The sequence below is a fragment of the Myxocyprinus asiaticus genome, chromosome 14 (genome assembly GCF_019703515.2).
Source record: "Myxocyprinus asiaticus isolate MX2 ecotype Aquarium Trade chromosome 14, UBuf_Myxa_2, whole genome shotgun sequence".
NCBI lineage: Eukaryota > Metazoa > Chordata > Actinopteri > Cypriniformes > Catostomidae > Myxocyprinus > Myxocyprinus asiaticus.
In genome coordinates, this window is record NC_059357.1 from 6,388,039 (window position 1) to 6,402,160 (window position 14,122).

Sequence of the window (14,122 nt, forward strand, 5' to 3'; positions counted from 1 at the left end):
TGGATGATCTAAACATGTGCCAACATCTATCAACCAAATATTTATCATATTTTCTCATATTTCTCATATTTCCTATTCACCAGCCAACATCTATGATGTGCAGCTTGCCAAAATAAAAATAAAAACAGCTTTCACCTTCAAAAACAGATATCATATATATATTTGAACTGAGAAATTTAACGTTAATTTCTGCAATTAATAGTTTTTGTTAAACGTGTTAAAAAATTAATGCAGTTAATGCAATCTCCATTTTTTTTTCCTGAAACTTCACTAATGTTTTTCACAATCAGAAACTGATATACTGGGTATAATAAACATGGGAGCGTATTTACTATATGGAGAATAGAGACTTCAACCGCAAGTGGTGAGCCAGGCATGGGAGAGATACAGACAAGCTGCCGTACCTCTTCACATCGCCCAAAAACGCTCACTCACTATTATCTAAACCACTGTCAAAAGCAAAACCGCATGAGAGAGACTGAATGGCAGCCAGAGATAATAACTGTTTTGAGATTTTAAACTTCAGCAAATTAAACTTCAGCATTAAATATGTTTTATATCTGTATACATAGTGTCAAATGATGCATTAGCAATGTACACTTAAGTTTCTCTTGCCAATAAAGTTTGATATCAATTAAATCTGCCTATTTGATCATATTATTTAAAAAGACACCCTACTTGTAATTACAACATGTCAACTGATTTTATAGTATGCACAAATATACTTTTATCAAAGAAGTATTCCTGTAAAAATGTGTTTAACTCTATCCACAAAAAAAAAACATTTTAACATGTATATATTTAAATATTTCAATTATTAAAATAAATGATGACTAACCAAATTCTTGCGAGTAAATATATTTATGATTATATTTTAATGTTTGTTTTAAATGTACCAAGATTAAGAATGTGAAATGTCAGAATAATAGTAGAGAGAATGATTTATTTCAGCTTTTATTTCTTTCATAAGTTTACATACACTTTGTTAGTATTTGGTAGCATTGCCTTTAAATTGTTTAACTTGGGTGAAACGTTTTGGGTAGCCTTCCTCAAGCGTCTCACAATAAGTTGCTGGAATTTGGCCCATTCCTCCAGACAGAACTGGTGTAACTGAGTCAGGTTTGTAGGCCTCCTTGCTCGCACATGCTTTTTCATTTCTGCCCAGAAATTTTCTTTCGGATTGAGGTCAGGGCTTTGTGATGGCCACTCCAATACCTTGACTTTGTTGTCCTTAAGCCATTTTGCCACAACTTTGGAGGCATGTTTGGGGTCATTGTCAATTTGGAAGACCCATTTGCGACTGGGCTTTAACTTCATGGCTGATGTCTTGAGATGTTGCTTCAATATATCTACATAATTTTCTTTCCTCATGATGCCATCTATTTTGTGAAGTGCACCAGTCCCTCCTGCAGCAAACACCCCCACAACGTGATGCTGCCACCCTCATGCTTCACGGTTGGGATGGTGTTCTTCGGCTAGCAAGCCTCAACCCTTTTTCCTCCAAACATAATGATGGTCATTATGGCCAAACAGTTACATATTTGTTTCATTAGACCAGAGGACATTTCTCCAAAACGTAAGATCTTTGTCCCCATGTGCACTTGCAAACTATAGTCTGGCGGTTTTGGAGTAGTGGCTTCTTCCTTGCTAAGCAGCCTTTCAGGTAATGTCGATATAGGACTCGTTTTACTGTGGATATAGATACTTGTCTGCCTGTTTCCTCCAGCATCTTCACAAGGACCTTTGCTGTTGTTCTGGGATTGATTTGCACATTTCACACCAAACTACGTTCATCTCTAGGAGACAGAATTAGTCTCCTTCCTGAGCAGTATGATGGCTGCACAGTTCCATGGTGTTTATACTTGCGTACTATTGTTTTTACAGATGAACGTGGTACCTTAGAGCGTTTGGAAATTGCTCCCAAGGATGGACCTGATTTGTGGAGGTCCACAACTTTTTTTCTGAGGTCTTGGCTGATTTCTTTCCCATGATGTCAAGCAAAGAGGCACTGAGTTTGAAGATAGGCCTTAAAATACATCCACAGGTAAACCTCCAATTCAGTACACCTCCTATCAGAAGCTAATTGGCTAATTGTCTGAAGGCTTGACATCATTTTCTGGAATTTTCCAAGCTGCTTAAAGGCACAGTTAACTTAAGTGCATGTAAACTTCTGACTCACTAGAATTGTGATATAGTCAATTAAAAGTGAAACAATCTGTCTGTAAACAATTGTTGGAAAACGTACTTGTGTCATGAACAAAGTAGATGTCCTAAAAGACTTTCCAAAACTATAGTTTGCTCATATTAATGGTTAATGGTTAAAAAATTAGTTTTCATGACTTTAACATAAGTATATGTAAACTTCTGACTTCAACTGTGTGTGTGTGTGTGTGTGTGTGTGTGTGTGTGTGTGTGTATATATATAATTTTATTTATTTATTTATTTACTTATATCAGGGACGTGCATCCATATAAGCAGGGTAAGCAGTGTTTACCTAACAGAAGGGTTAGAACAAAACTGACACTATGAAATATTTAAATATAATTGTTAATATAAACTACTATTTTTGTTCAAATTTGTCATCTTGTATCTCAGTTGAGCAGCACAGGCAGTTATTCATTTATTCACTTTGGCGCCACCCTAAGATATAAGCTCTTTATGTTATGCTTTCTCTGATTCAAAGCATTGTTTACCACCCTTTCATTCAAAAGGACCTCGCTGCGGAGTGTACAATGATGTGGTAGATTTCATCTACTACGTCACGGACATCCATTATGTAGTGGATTAAATCCATGTTTTAAACGTTCGGAGCTGTGATATACATGATGTATATCATGATGAATATAAGCAAACATTATATTCAGCATGTACAGTATGTAGCGTTATGTATAAATAAAAAAGTGAGAGAGTGCAATAATGATTGTATTTCCTTAAACTTTTTATATATATATTAGCAGTATAGTATAGTGTATTAATAACTTTTGAGCATCTGGGATTTTAGTCTTCTAGAGAATATGAGAGGTTGCTGAGCATTTGGAGTGAATTTGTTTGGTATTGATTATGACTATTAGGCTACATGTTTTTTTATTTGTTCGATTCAGTTTCGAGAACATATACAGTCCTATTTCTTCTTTAATTTGATTTGGGATTAAAATCTTCTTTTATACTCTGTCACATATATCTCAGAGGGACAAAGGAATATAGGCTATAGCCTTTACTTGATTCATACATTAATGATAATTACACACCGATGACTGCTTCTACACATCTATGAAACAACATCTCTATAAGACAAGAGAATAATTAATTATACAGTTACAGATAGATATTTTCAGTCTCTAAATCTTATTAAAAAAAAAATAATAATAATAATTAAAAAAAAATGTGTAGGCTAGTAGATTTTTATTTCCAAAACAAAAGTTATGTGGATTATGGACAACACATACAGTATATTGTTATATTGTTATAAAATATGGCTTACTTGAGATGACAAGAAGAAAAAGAAGAAAACATTTATCTTTATGTATCCTGCAAAGTTTTGTAGAGATAAAATACAAAACATTGCATAAATTCAGTATTTAAAATAAAGACCAAACTTTGAGGCTGCCAGAGAGAAACAAACATTTATTATATGGATGAATCTATTAAACATTAATGCTTATTTAGACACAAATCTACCAGCAGTAGTTAAACTACTAACTTTTAATTAGCCACTAGGCTAATATAACCTGTCAAACAAAACTAGGCTATATCCCGTACTGACAACACTAAGTAACGTAGTATTGTAAAGAGAATCTAATATAATACACTGATCAGCCACAACATTAAAACCACCTGCCTAATATCATGTAGGTCCCCATCATGCCACCAAAACAGCTCTGATCCGTCGAGGCATGGACTCCACAAGTCCTCTGAAGGTGTCCTGTGGTATCTGGCACCAAGACATTAGCAGCAGATCCTTTAAGTCCTGTAAGTTGCAAGACTTGGATCGGACTTGTTGGTCATCCCATAGATCAGAGATGCCCAAACTAGGGCCCGCGGGCCAAAGTTGGCCCGTGATGACCTTTGATTTGGCCCACCTTGACGTTTATAACAAGAGTGGAAAAAATGTAAAAAAAAAAAAAATGCTATTGACGCAGCTTTTCATTGCATTGATTTATCAGATTTATTTATAATGAAATCATAAAGGAGGGGAACCAAGGCAACTTTAATATTTTAATATAATACATTTTGCAGAGCCTGAAATTCGGCGCGGGATTGCGGGTATTGCGCACAATTTTAATAATTCCCGCAATTTCCACGTTCATAATGCGGGAAATTCCCGCACACTTTTATTCCCTTTACAGTGCAGCTGCGAATTAGTAAACCAATAGATACATATGAACAAATCACATTAAAAAACTTATATTTGTGTCAAACTGTAATTCCAGAAGCTGCGTGAGTAAATCCGCTCTGTTAACTCACTTTCTCTCTCGTGCAGCTGTCAGCAGTGTCAGAAGTATGAGCGTGTGCAGGGAAGCGCTTTGTAGCATAGTTACTGAACTTAAGATGTTACAGATGTATAAACCTTTCTAAACCTGTTAATTCGACATGCAAATGGCATTATACCACATCTCCGTAAGCGAGCGACTCCATTAGCTGTTTATAACCAACAAAGCTGTTAACATTGCAAGCGAGTGGGCCTTTCATATCTTGGTGCTCCCTCATTAGTCATAATGAAGCACATTTGCAAGAAAGGCAGAAATAGCTAAAATGCTTTGTGTAATGTACTAGCTGCATGGTGAAGAGAGGCATGTAAACACCTGTTACATCTCTCATATCCATCCCTATTTCCATCCAGGGTCAGAAATTAACGGGGGCTCTGGGCAAAAAAATACCCCCGCAATCTGATATAGTTCCAAATGAATATATCCATTGCCTTAGTCATTTGAATTTTCGCTGAACATTATTTGTTTTGTGCCGTCCGTTGTGCAGATGTTGTCGAGTCAGTGGCAGATGCCCGCAAGCCATAAACGAACACAGGCGGGCTGTCCGCTTCTCTCGCTCCGCATCAGTTCGGTGTCGTGCTCCCGCACTAAAAATATCGAATGATACAGTGTAGTTAATAATAACATTAACAAAAATAGGATGTGTTAGCCTTGATGTTAAATAAAACGTTATTAATGATACAATAATAATTTTACAGAACATTAACCACTTTTGGTGTATGAATCATATCTCTGACTCATGTTCATTGTTTTATTAAATTGGCTTGAAGGAGTTGCTAAGTTTTTTTTATAAGCTCCTCATTCCAAATCTGGAGAAACGCTATCATCTACTCCTCTGTCTCGGTGGAGAATTTGTAGGAATACACCCCAACCCCACACCACCCCCGAGTTTGTTATAACACAATGTTCTCTTTTGGCCCAAGGCCCTCAATCAAGTTTGATTTTTGGCCCTTCGTAAGAAAACGTTTGGGCACCTCTGCCATAGATGCTCAATCTGATTGAGATATGGGGAACTTGGAGGCCAAGTCAACACCTTGAACTCTTTGTCATGTTCCTCAAACCATTCCTGAACAATTTTTGCAGTGTGGCAGGACGCATTATCCTGCTGAAAGAGGCCACTGCCATCAAGGAATACCGCTGCCATGAAGGGGAGTACAGTACATGGTCTGCAACAATCTTTTGGTAGGTGGTACGTGTCAAAGTAACACCCACATGAATGCCAGGACCCAAGGTTTCCCAGCAGAACATTGCCCAGAGCATAACACTGCCAGGATGCATCCTGCTGCCATCTCTTCCCCAGGTAAATGAAGCACACGCATCCGGCCGTCCACATGCTCTAAAAGAATACGTGATTCATCAGACTAGGCCACCTTCTTCCATTGCTCCATTGCCCAGTTCTGACGCTCACGTGACCATTGTAGGTGCTTTCGGCGGTGAACAGAGATCAGCATGGGTACTCTGACCGGTCTGCAGCAACGCAGCCCCATACGCAGCAAGCTGCGATGCACTGTGTGTTCTGACACCTTTCTATCATGGCCAGCAGGTACTAACCACTGCATACCGGGAACACCCCACAAAACCTGCCGTTTTGGAGAAGCTCTGACCCAGTCGTCTAGCCGTCACAATTTGACCCTTGTCAAAGTCGCTCAGATCCTAACATTTGCCCATTTTCCTGCTTCCAACACATGAAATCCAAGAACTGACTGTTCATTTACTGCCTAATATATCCCACCCCTTGACAGGTGCCATTATAACGAGATAATAATTGTTATTCACTTCACCTGTCAGTGGTTTTAATGTTGTGGCTGATCAGTGTATGTAGCTGTGGGCGTACACATTGAAAAACATCCAGTACGTCAAAGAAATAGACTATGTAGTGGATTAAATCCACCACGTCATCGCGCTTCAGTCCGCAGCAAGGACAGTCTCCTTTCATTCAACACTGTACATTCATTCAAATTGAATCACGACTGCTACCACAATAGGGATAGGCACGAGTACTCAAGTACTCGGGTACTCAGACATGGCAGCAATGATCGATCATGAAAACGATGATCGATTTGTCACTGACTGTAAACATCTCAGCCCTGCGTGTCGACAAGTTTACGTGACGTAACACACACCTGCATCTCTACGAAATGGGAGTTGAAGATTTATGTAGATTTTATGCACTTTCCCCAGTTGAAAGGTGGAAATTCCGACTCTCTGAGTTGAATGGAATGCTTCATGAATCATCACAGCAACAACAATACGGAGCATTGGGGCGAACAATTGGGGACACACACACCAGGTGTGTGGCATGGATTCAACGCGCTGAAGCAACGCATATACAGCAGGCGAGTGTTTCAAACAGCTAGACAGAGCACAGCTAAATGGAACATAATACAGTGTCTTCAAAACTGAAATTCAACTTAACACGCATACTAAAAACGCGATGGTTATGGCGTCTCCTGTTAAGCCAACCGCGATTTGAAAGTAGACGGTTCAGACAGTCACTAAAAAATCTGGTGTGCACTTACTAAGACTACTAACGGTAACCTGAAGGAAGAACAGACAGACGTGCATTGTGCACATTCTTTCATTGAGTTGGGCAGCGAATCTTCAAATAATGACAAAATATGATGCATTATATTTTGATTATGCAATCTTTTGTACATTTTGTAACAGATTATTTTATAACAGCCTATAATAATGAATAGACGATACACTGGCACAACAAGACGCAATGTAGCAGCCAAAGACGTTTGTCAGACATGTTTTTATATATACAGTTATGTACATGTCATTGCTCCTCGAGTACTCGCGTAATTAGTCTGAGTACTCGAGTAGACAAAATTACCAAAATGCCCATCCCTATACTGCAAATGGCCTAGGTAAGCATGCTTACCATAATGAGAAGGCCAATCAAAAGCTCCTTCCTTCAGTTACGCTATCTGGTAGGATAGATTTTTGATTTGCGTTAACATGTTCAAGTTCACGTAACTAATGTGTTATTAAGCACTAAAATAGATATAGTGTAAGCATCGGCGACCTACAAGAATTTTGCAACCCTGATTTCAATGGAATTGAGAAAGAGAGGATCAAAACTTCAACTACAAAGTGACGTAGATGTTCATTCGCAAGGAGAGATGCATGGATTTTGTGTTCAAGTAAATATATTTATTAAAAATCTGTGTTATTGATACTACTGTAGGTCATAGATACTAGGTCATTGTGGTGATCTGGCAATCATGTCCTTCTTGTGCTATGCTCTGTCTGTTTTATAGTTCTAACATTAGGGCGCAGTGTCTGTTTAAAAAAAATATTAAGGGATGTAGTCTGCCTTGTCTACGTTACATGTGTCTTGTGCATTAAGGTTAAGATTGTTGTCTTTGGTGGTCAGATTAATTAATTGCCGCTGTCCATTCCAGATGTTCTGAACTGTGGGAAGAGTGACGTGTGAGGCCTATGATGTCGAAAATTATAGCCTGCTAGTAACTGGCAATCTTTTCTTTTTCTTTTTTTGCTGTATGTCAAAACAAGCTCTTCTGGCACTATGGTTCATTATATGATTTAATGGACATAAACATGATATGACTTTAATTTGTGTGATTTGAGCAATATTACTGTAACATAGTTGTTTCCATTAAATGGTGGGTTCTAAGACAACAGTTTACGTCAATAGCATTTCCGCGAAATTACACTCACCCACAATGTGTTTTGTGCACTGCGTTTAATAATGTGTATGAAAAATCTTTGATGCTTGCCCAATCTCAAAGCTCACGGCACATGCCTGATATATATGTATATATAAACCTATATATATGTATATATAGACCTATATATATATATATATATATATATATATATATATATATATATATATATATATATATATAGTACTGTGTCAAGGTCTTAGGCACATACTGTAAGATGCTTCACAAAAGCATTTGTCTTAAGATGGTTATTTATATCTTCAGCTTTAGTGTGTCAATACGAAATATACATTTTAGACTCCCAAACATTTATTTTGCAAATAGAAAAAATTAGAATAGAAGAACAGGGAGCCCTGAAACAGATGGCATGGTCTCCACAGAGCCCCCATTGAATAGTGAGTCAGTCTGGGATTTACAAGAAAAGACAGAAGCAATTGAGACAGCCGAAATAGATAGAAGAACTGTGGCAAATTCTCCAAGAAGCTTGGTACATCCTATCTGCCAACAACCAAGAAAAACTGTGTCCAGGTGTACCTAGGAGAATTGGTGCTGTTTTAAAGGCAAAGGTGGCCACACCAAATATTGATTTAGCTTTTTTATGTTTACTGGACTTTGTATGACGTTAATTGATAAATGAAAACTATTTATGGCACTATTTTTGAAGACATCCTCACTATGCAACATTTTTCACAAGTGCCTAAAACTTTTGCACAGTACTGTATATATATATATATATATATATATAGAGAGAGAGAGAGAGAGAGAGAGAGAGAGTTCTATTATATCAATCATAAATGTGAAGGATCACCCAACGCTTACTCTTTATATTCTTGTCATAGTTTTGATGGCTTCTAAAACACTAAATCTTATTTTTTTTCAATTCTATAAAAAATAAATACTTTTAAAAAACTTTTTAAGCCAAATCTCTTTTGGGTCAGACTCAGCAAATACCTTAAAGAAATATTCCAGTTTCAATACAAGATAAGCTCAATCGACAGCATTTGTTTGACTCGTCCCTCCTTTTCTTTAAAAAAAGCAAAAATCGAGGCTACATTGAGGCACTTATAATGCAAGTGAATGGGGCCAATTTTTGGAGGGTTTAAAGGCAGAAATGTGAAGTTTATAATTTTATAATAGCACTTACATTAATTTATCTGTTAAAACTCATGTATTATTCAAGCTGTAAAGTTGTTTAAATCATCATTTTTACAGACGTTTTACATCATCATGTCAACGAAGTTGTGAAACTGGATATAACTTTACACAGAAAAGGTTAGTATGTGACTTTATCACACTAAAATCATGTTAACAAGCATAATGTTCATGTATTGTAGCAGATTTCTAAAACAGTTAGTATCTTAATGTTTACAGATTGGCCACATTTACTTCCATTGTAAGTGTCTCACTGTAACCAGATTTTTTTTATTTTTTATTAAAAAAAAGGAGGGACAAGTTGAAATCATTTTTGGTGGTAATCGACATTATGCAAAAAAATGCTGTTGATTGAGCTTAACTTGTATTGAACACGGAATATTCTTTTAAGTAAAGATGTGTGGTGTTGCTGCAGTTACCTTGAGGCTGGCGTTGGAGCGTTGATGAGTGAGATGGTTAAATCTCCATCCTTCCATCCCAGGAATGTCTGCTCTGCCCTGGACATCAGACGTCAATGAACTGCCTCCACCAGACATGGGGAAGATTCCCAGAGACAGGGGACGCTCTTTACTGTTTAATGAGAAACACGCAACAAAAAACAGTCAATCAAATAATCTCCCCTCTTTTTTTCATCAATTTCTCCTCTTCTAATTTAATCTAAACTTAAAAAAAATAAAATAAAATAGGAAACAATGTGCAGGCCAAAATATCTTCTAATGCAGCCAAAGGCACAATGCACTGAAGTCAATTGAAAAAGAGTGTGAAATAGGACCATTGAATACTTACCGAACTCTGCCCATTGTTCCTGTGTGAGAGGTCTCTCCTCCTGTCTGCTGCAGCATGATGTGTTCTACATGTTCCATGTAGTTTTGGATCATCTATGGGTTAAAGTAGGTAGGTAAATTCATTTATATTAAAGTGTATGACATGCAGCTGTTTGTAAACACAATGAATATTGGATTCAAATAGTGGATTTGCTCTCTCTGACCTCTGTGTGACGCAGGTGAAGGGAATTATATTCTCTCTTGAGTTCAGCCTCTCGCTCCTCTAATCGACTTACTGAGAAAGAAAGAAAGAAAGAAAGAAAGAAAGAAAGAAAGAAAGTTGCTGTTAAAGTAAGGTACAATGAAAGTGAATGGAGCCAGTCTATAAATTTACATAAACATGTTAACATGATTTTGGTTTGATATCAGAAATTTACTGGCATTAAAGCATTACCAGGTTACAGGTCTTACCTGCGTTACGTTGTTATGACAACAAAGTTGTAATATTGGATCTAACTTTACACTAATAAGGTTAGTAAGCGATTCTATCACACTAAAATCATGTTAACATGTATAATGTTTACGTCTTGTGGTAATGCTTTTGAAACCATGTGCATTTTAATGATTATGATCTGGCCCCATTCACTTCCATTGTAAGTGCCTTGCGGTAAATCGCGATTTGTGCTTTTTTATTAAATAAAAAGGGACGTGTTGCAGTCATTTTTGTGGTAATCAACATTATGCCACAAGTGCTGTCAACTGAGCTTAACTTGTATCCGGAACATATTTTTAAGCAAAATATTAGTATGTGGCATTTTGTAAACACAAAATGATCACACCTCACACACAGCATGAAATGTAGAAGCTCTGATGAAGGGCCTAGAACAAAACGAGGACAGAAAAATTAGGCTAATTATCCCAGTCATCATCGTAACACAGGTTAGAATGTCCCAAATGACCAATGAAGATCTGCTGCTCATTAGAAACTGCACTTTTAAAGAATGCTGGGACAGCGTGCCACTTTAAATTAGCTTGAAACCAGATTTCCAGTTTAAGTTAGTAGTTTGAGTGGGCAAAACTGATGCTCAGATTCAGTGATGTCTGTAGAAAAAATGATTGCAGTACTGTAAAGTCCACAGAGGATATTAAACAAGCTCAATTAAGTAGGTGACACAAAGACATAATCCACTTTTAAGCTGTCTGGTTTAAATCTAAGCCTGCTGAAGAACTGCTCAATGCATCCAGCCATCAGAGAGACTAAATTACTGTCTATTTATGTATTTTCACATTCTAGTAGAACTGATTTTAAATCTCAGAGACTTGTATCCTGCCATTAAACTATTAATTAATGCCAGAATTTATTTATTAGTGCTAGATTACAGACCAGACATCCATAATTAGCATGTATTGTTGCTTGACTAATGTCATTATCACCCACGGGCATCTTGTCGAGTACAGGGTGATTCTAGCAGGCATTCAGTCTGAACAGACTGTTTATGTCCCTGAATTAGTTGAACTACTGATGTTTTTGAACAACAGAATAGGAGTGGGGCTATGCAGAGACACAGAAAACACTACATTTGAAAGGTTTTAATGAAAGAATGGCACATTACTGCAAACTAGAGTGAAAAAGTAACCTGGTCTTTAATGAACCAAAGAGAGCGCATGTTACACCACTCCTTGTCTCTCTCCACTGGCTGCCGGTTGATGCACGTATCAAATTCAAGGCTCTGATGCTGGCATACAGAACAGTCACTGGGTCTGCTCCAGCATACCTAAAATCATTTATGCAGAGCTACGCGCCCACTAGAAGCCTGCGGTCGGCTAAGGAACGTCGCCTTGTTGTACCAACACAAAGAGGCACCAAAACACTTTCCTGGACTTTCAGCTTCATCGTACCACGTTGGTGGAACGACCTTCCCAACTCCATCTGTGAAGCTGACTCACTCTCTGTCTTCAAAAAACGACTGAAAACATATCTTTTCCATGCGCACTTAACCAGTCATTATAAAAAATAAAAAATAAATAAATAAATACAAATTCTGTTGCACTTTATTCTATTTTGAATACTATTCTGATGCTAGTGATACTTTGTAATACAGCACTTTTCATACCACTGTCTCCTAAGATGATTCGCTTATGTTTTCCTCTTTTGTAAGTCGCTTTGGATAAAAGCGTCTGCCAAATGAATAAATGTAAATGTAAACGTAATTAAACCAGTTACTACTAGGACTGAAACTATTTGCTCTGGTTCAGTTCTATTTTTTACTAAATTATGCAATACATATTCAAATCTATAATTCGGTCACAGTTCTGTTTGATTTGATTATTTTGGTATGATTCATAATATTTCTTTTTAAATATGCGAAAGATTGGCGAGGCAATTTACCGTAGTTAAATACTGACAAAAACACCAGGTTTTATATTTGCATCCACATCGGAAGTAGATTGGGGATGTACATTTGGTGAATTTTTCTAAATACAAATATGTCGATGTATATGTTGTATTTTGGCTAAGAAATAAACAAATGAGCATGTATGTTTTTATTATTATTTATCTGAATGGCAAATACTGTTCGGATCAGATTTAACCCGCCATAGGAAATGAATGGATGAGACTATAACACAGAGCAATTTTTTATTTTTTTTTGCCAAATATAAATCTATAAATCAGACACAATGCAGAACAAACACACACATAAATGAAGGAGGTGAGACCATAAAACATACACAATGCAAAACACACTAACACACACACACACAAAGAAATAAATGGGTGAGACTATAACAGAGTGATATGTTTGAATTTTGTCAAATAAAAATCAATCAGCTACAATGCAGAAAACACAAATAAATGAATAGGTAAGACTATAACACAGCAGTTTTTTTGTTTTTTTTTGGTCAAATAAAAATCAATCAGCCACAATGCATAACACACAAACGCACACACACATTTCTAGGTCGTATCAACGTCTTAGTCTAAACCCAGTGTTAAAGTTTACGCTTAGGTGTGGGAGCTGTACACCATGGTCAGGTTTGACTGTAAGCATATTGTGGCATCATTGCAAAATCTCACTCTTCAACACAAGTGGCTTAAAAATAAAAGCTGACGTTTAGGGCTTTCACTATCGATTATTATGGATATCGAGTAATCTAATGATTATTCTGACAATTAATCGAGTAATCTGAAAAATTCTCAGATTGCATGAAGTTGTCGAGGTAAAGTCACGTTTGCCTAAAATGCGTTCATTAGCCTAAGTTTTAATGCAATGTACAATTGAATAACAACAAAACAATTATGCAAATAATATCTAAAGTCAACAGAAACCCAAAGCAGATCTGTAATATAAAAACAATGTATACAGTATTATTCCAGCTGACAGAGACTGACTACTCCAGGTGTGTGCCCACCTTTTTTTAAATGCAAGATCTAATTTTTCTTTAACTATTTCAACTCATAGAACTCATATATGGGAAAACAGCAGGTCATAAAATATTTTATCTTTTCAGAGACAATGTCTGTCCACTGATCTTGTTTATTGAGGATGAGTTATATTTATGGCTAAACTGTTTTATGGAGATATAAAAGCCATTTTATTTGGTTGCTGGTTTTTTAAACTATCACTTACATGTAACACGGATTACAATATTTACAGTAATCGAGAGATATATGTTTTCACTCTCTTGCATTGAGCTGCAGTTGCTGGCATTGTTGTGCGTGCTGCACACTGCACAGATCACAGTAGCCTACCATGTAAAATGCCTTTACTCATATAGACATTCAGTTCCTTCTTGAGCAAACACTGTTAATAATATTGAATGTGGAAACTAGCCGTTACTCTCTCAGGTAAGCCAACGTTTTATATTGCCTCTGCGGGTGCGAGACGCGCAGCTGTATAGCTTTAATGGCAAGTTCACGTTGAGCTTTACCTGACAGCAGACCTGTGGCTTTATTAAGTAAATAAAGTTCTCTGGGTTCCAATGTTGAGTTGAGGCCATAAACTATAAAATATTTATCAGAAG

General features: G+C 36.8%; 1 protein-coding gene across 11 annotated transcripts in view; it reads right to left on the reverse strand.

The window, feature by feature from the left end:
- LOC127451867 (C-Jun-amino-terminal kinase-interacting protein 4-like) overlaps positions 1–14,122 on the reverse strand; it is a 59,270-nt gene that overhangs the window by 36,511 nt on the left and 8,637 nt on the right. For all 11 annotated transcript variants that reach the window (XM_051716873.1, XM_051716880.1, XM_051716875.1 and 8 more), the window contains exons 3-5: positions 10,324–10,394; positions 10,122–10,213; positions 9,755–9,905 (exon numbers count right to left, since the gene is read on the reverse strand). In XM_051716873.1, coding sequence (XP_051572833.1) covers positions 9,755–9,905; positions 10,122–10,213; positions 10,324–10,394 — 314 coding nt within the window. The remainder of the gene's footprint in view (positions 1–9,754; positions 9,906–10,121; positions 10,214–10,323; positions 10,395–14,122) is intronic.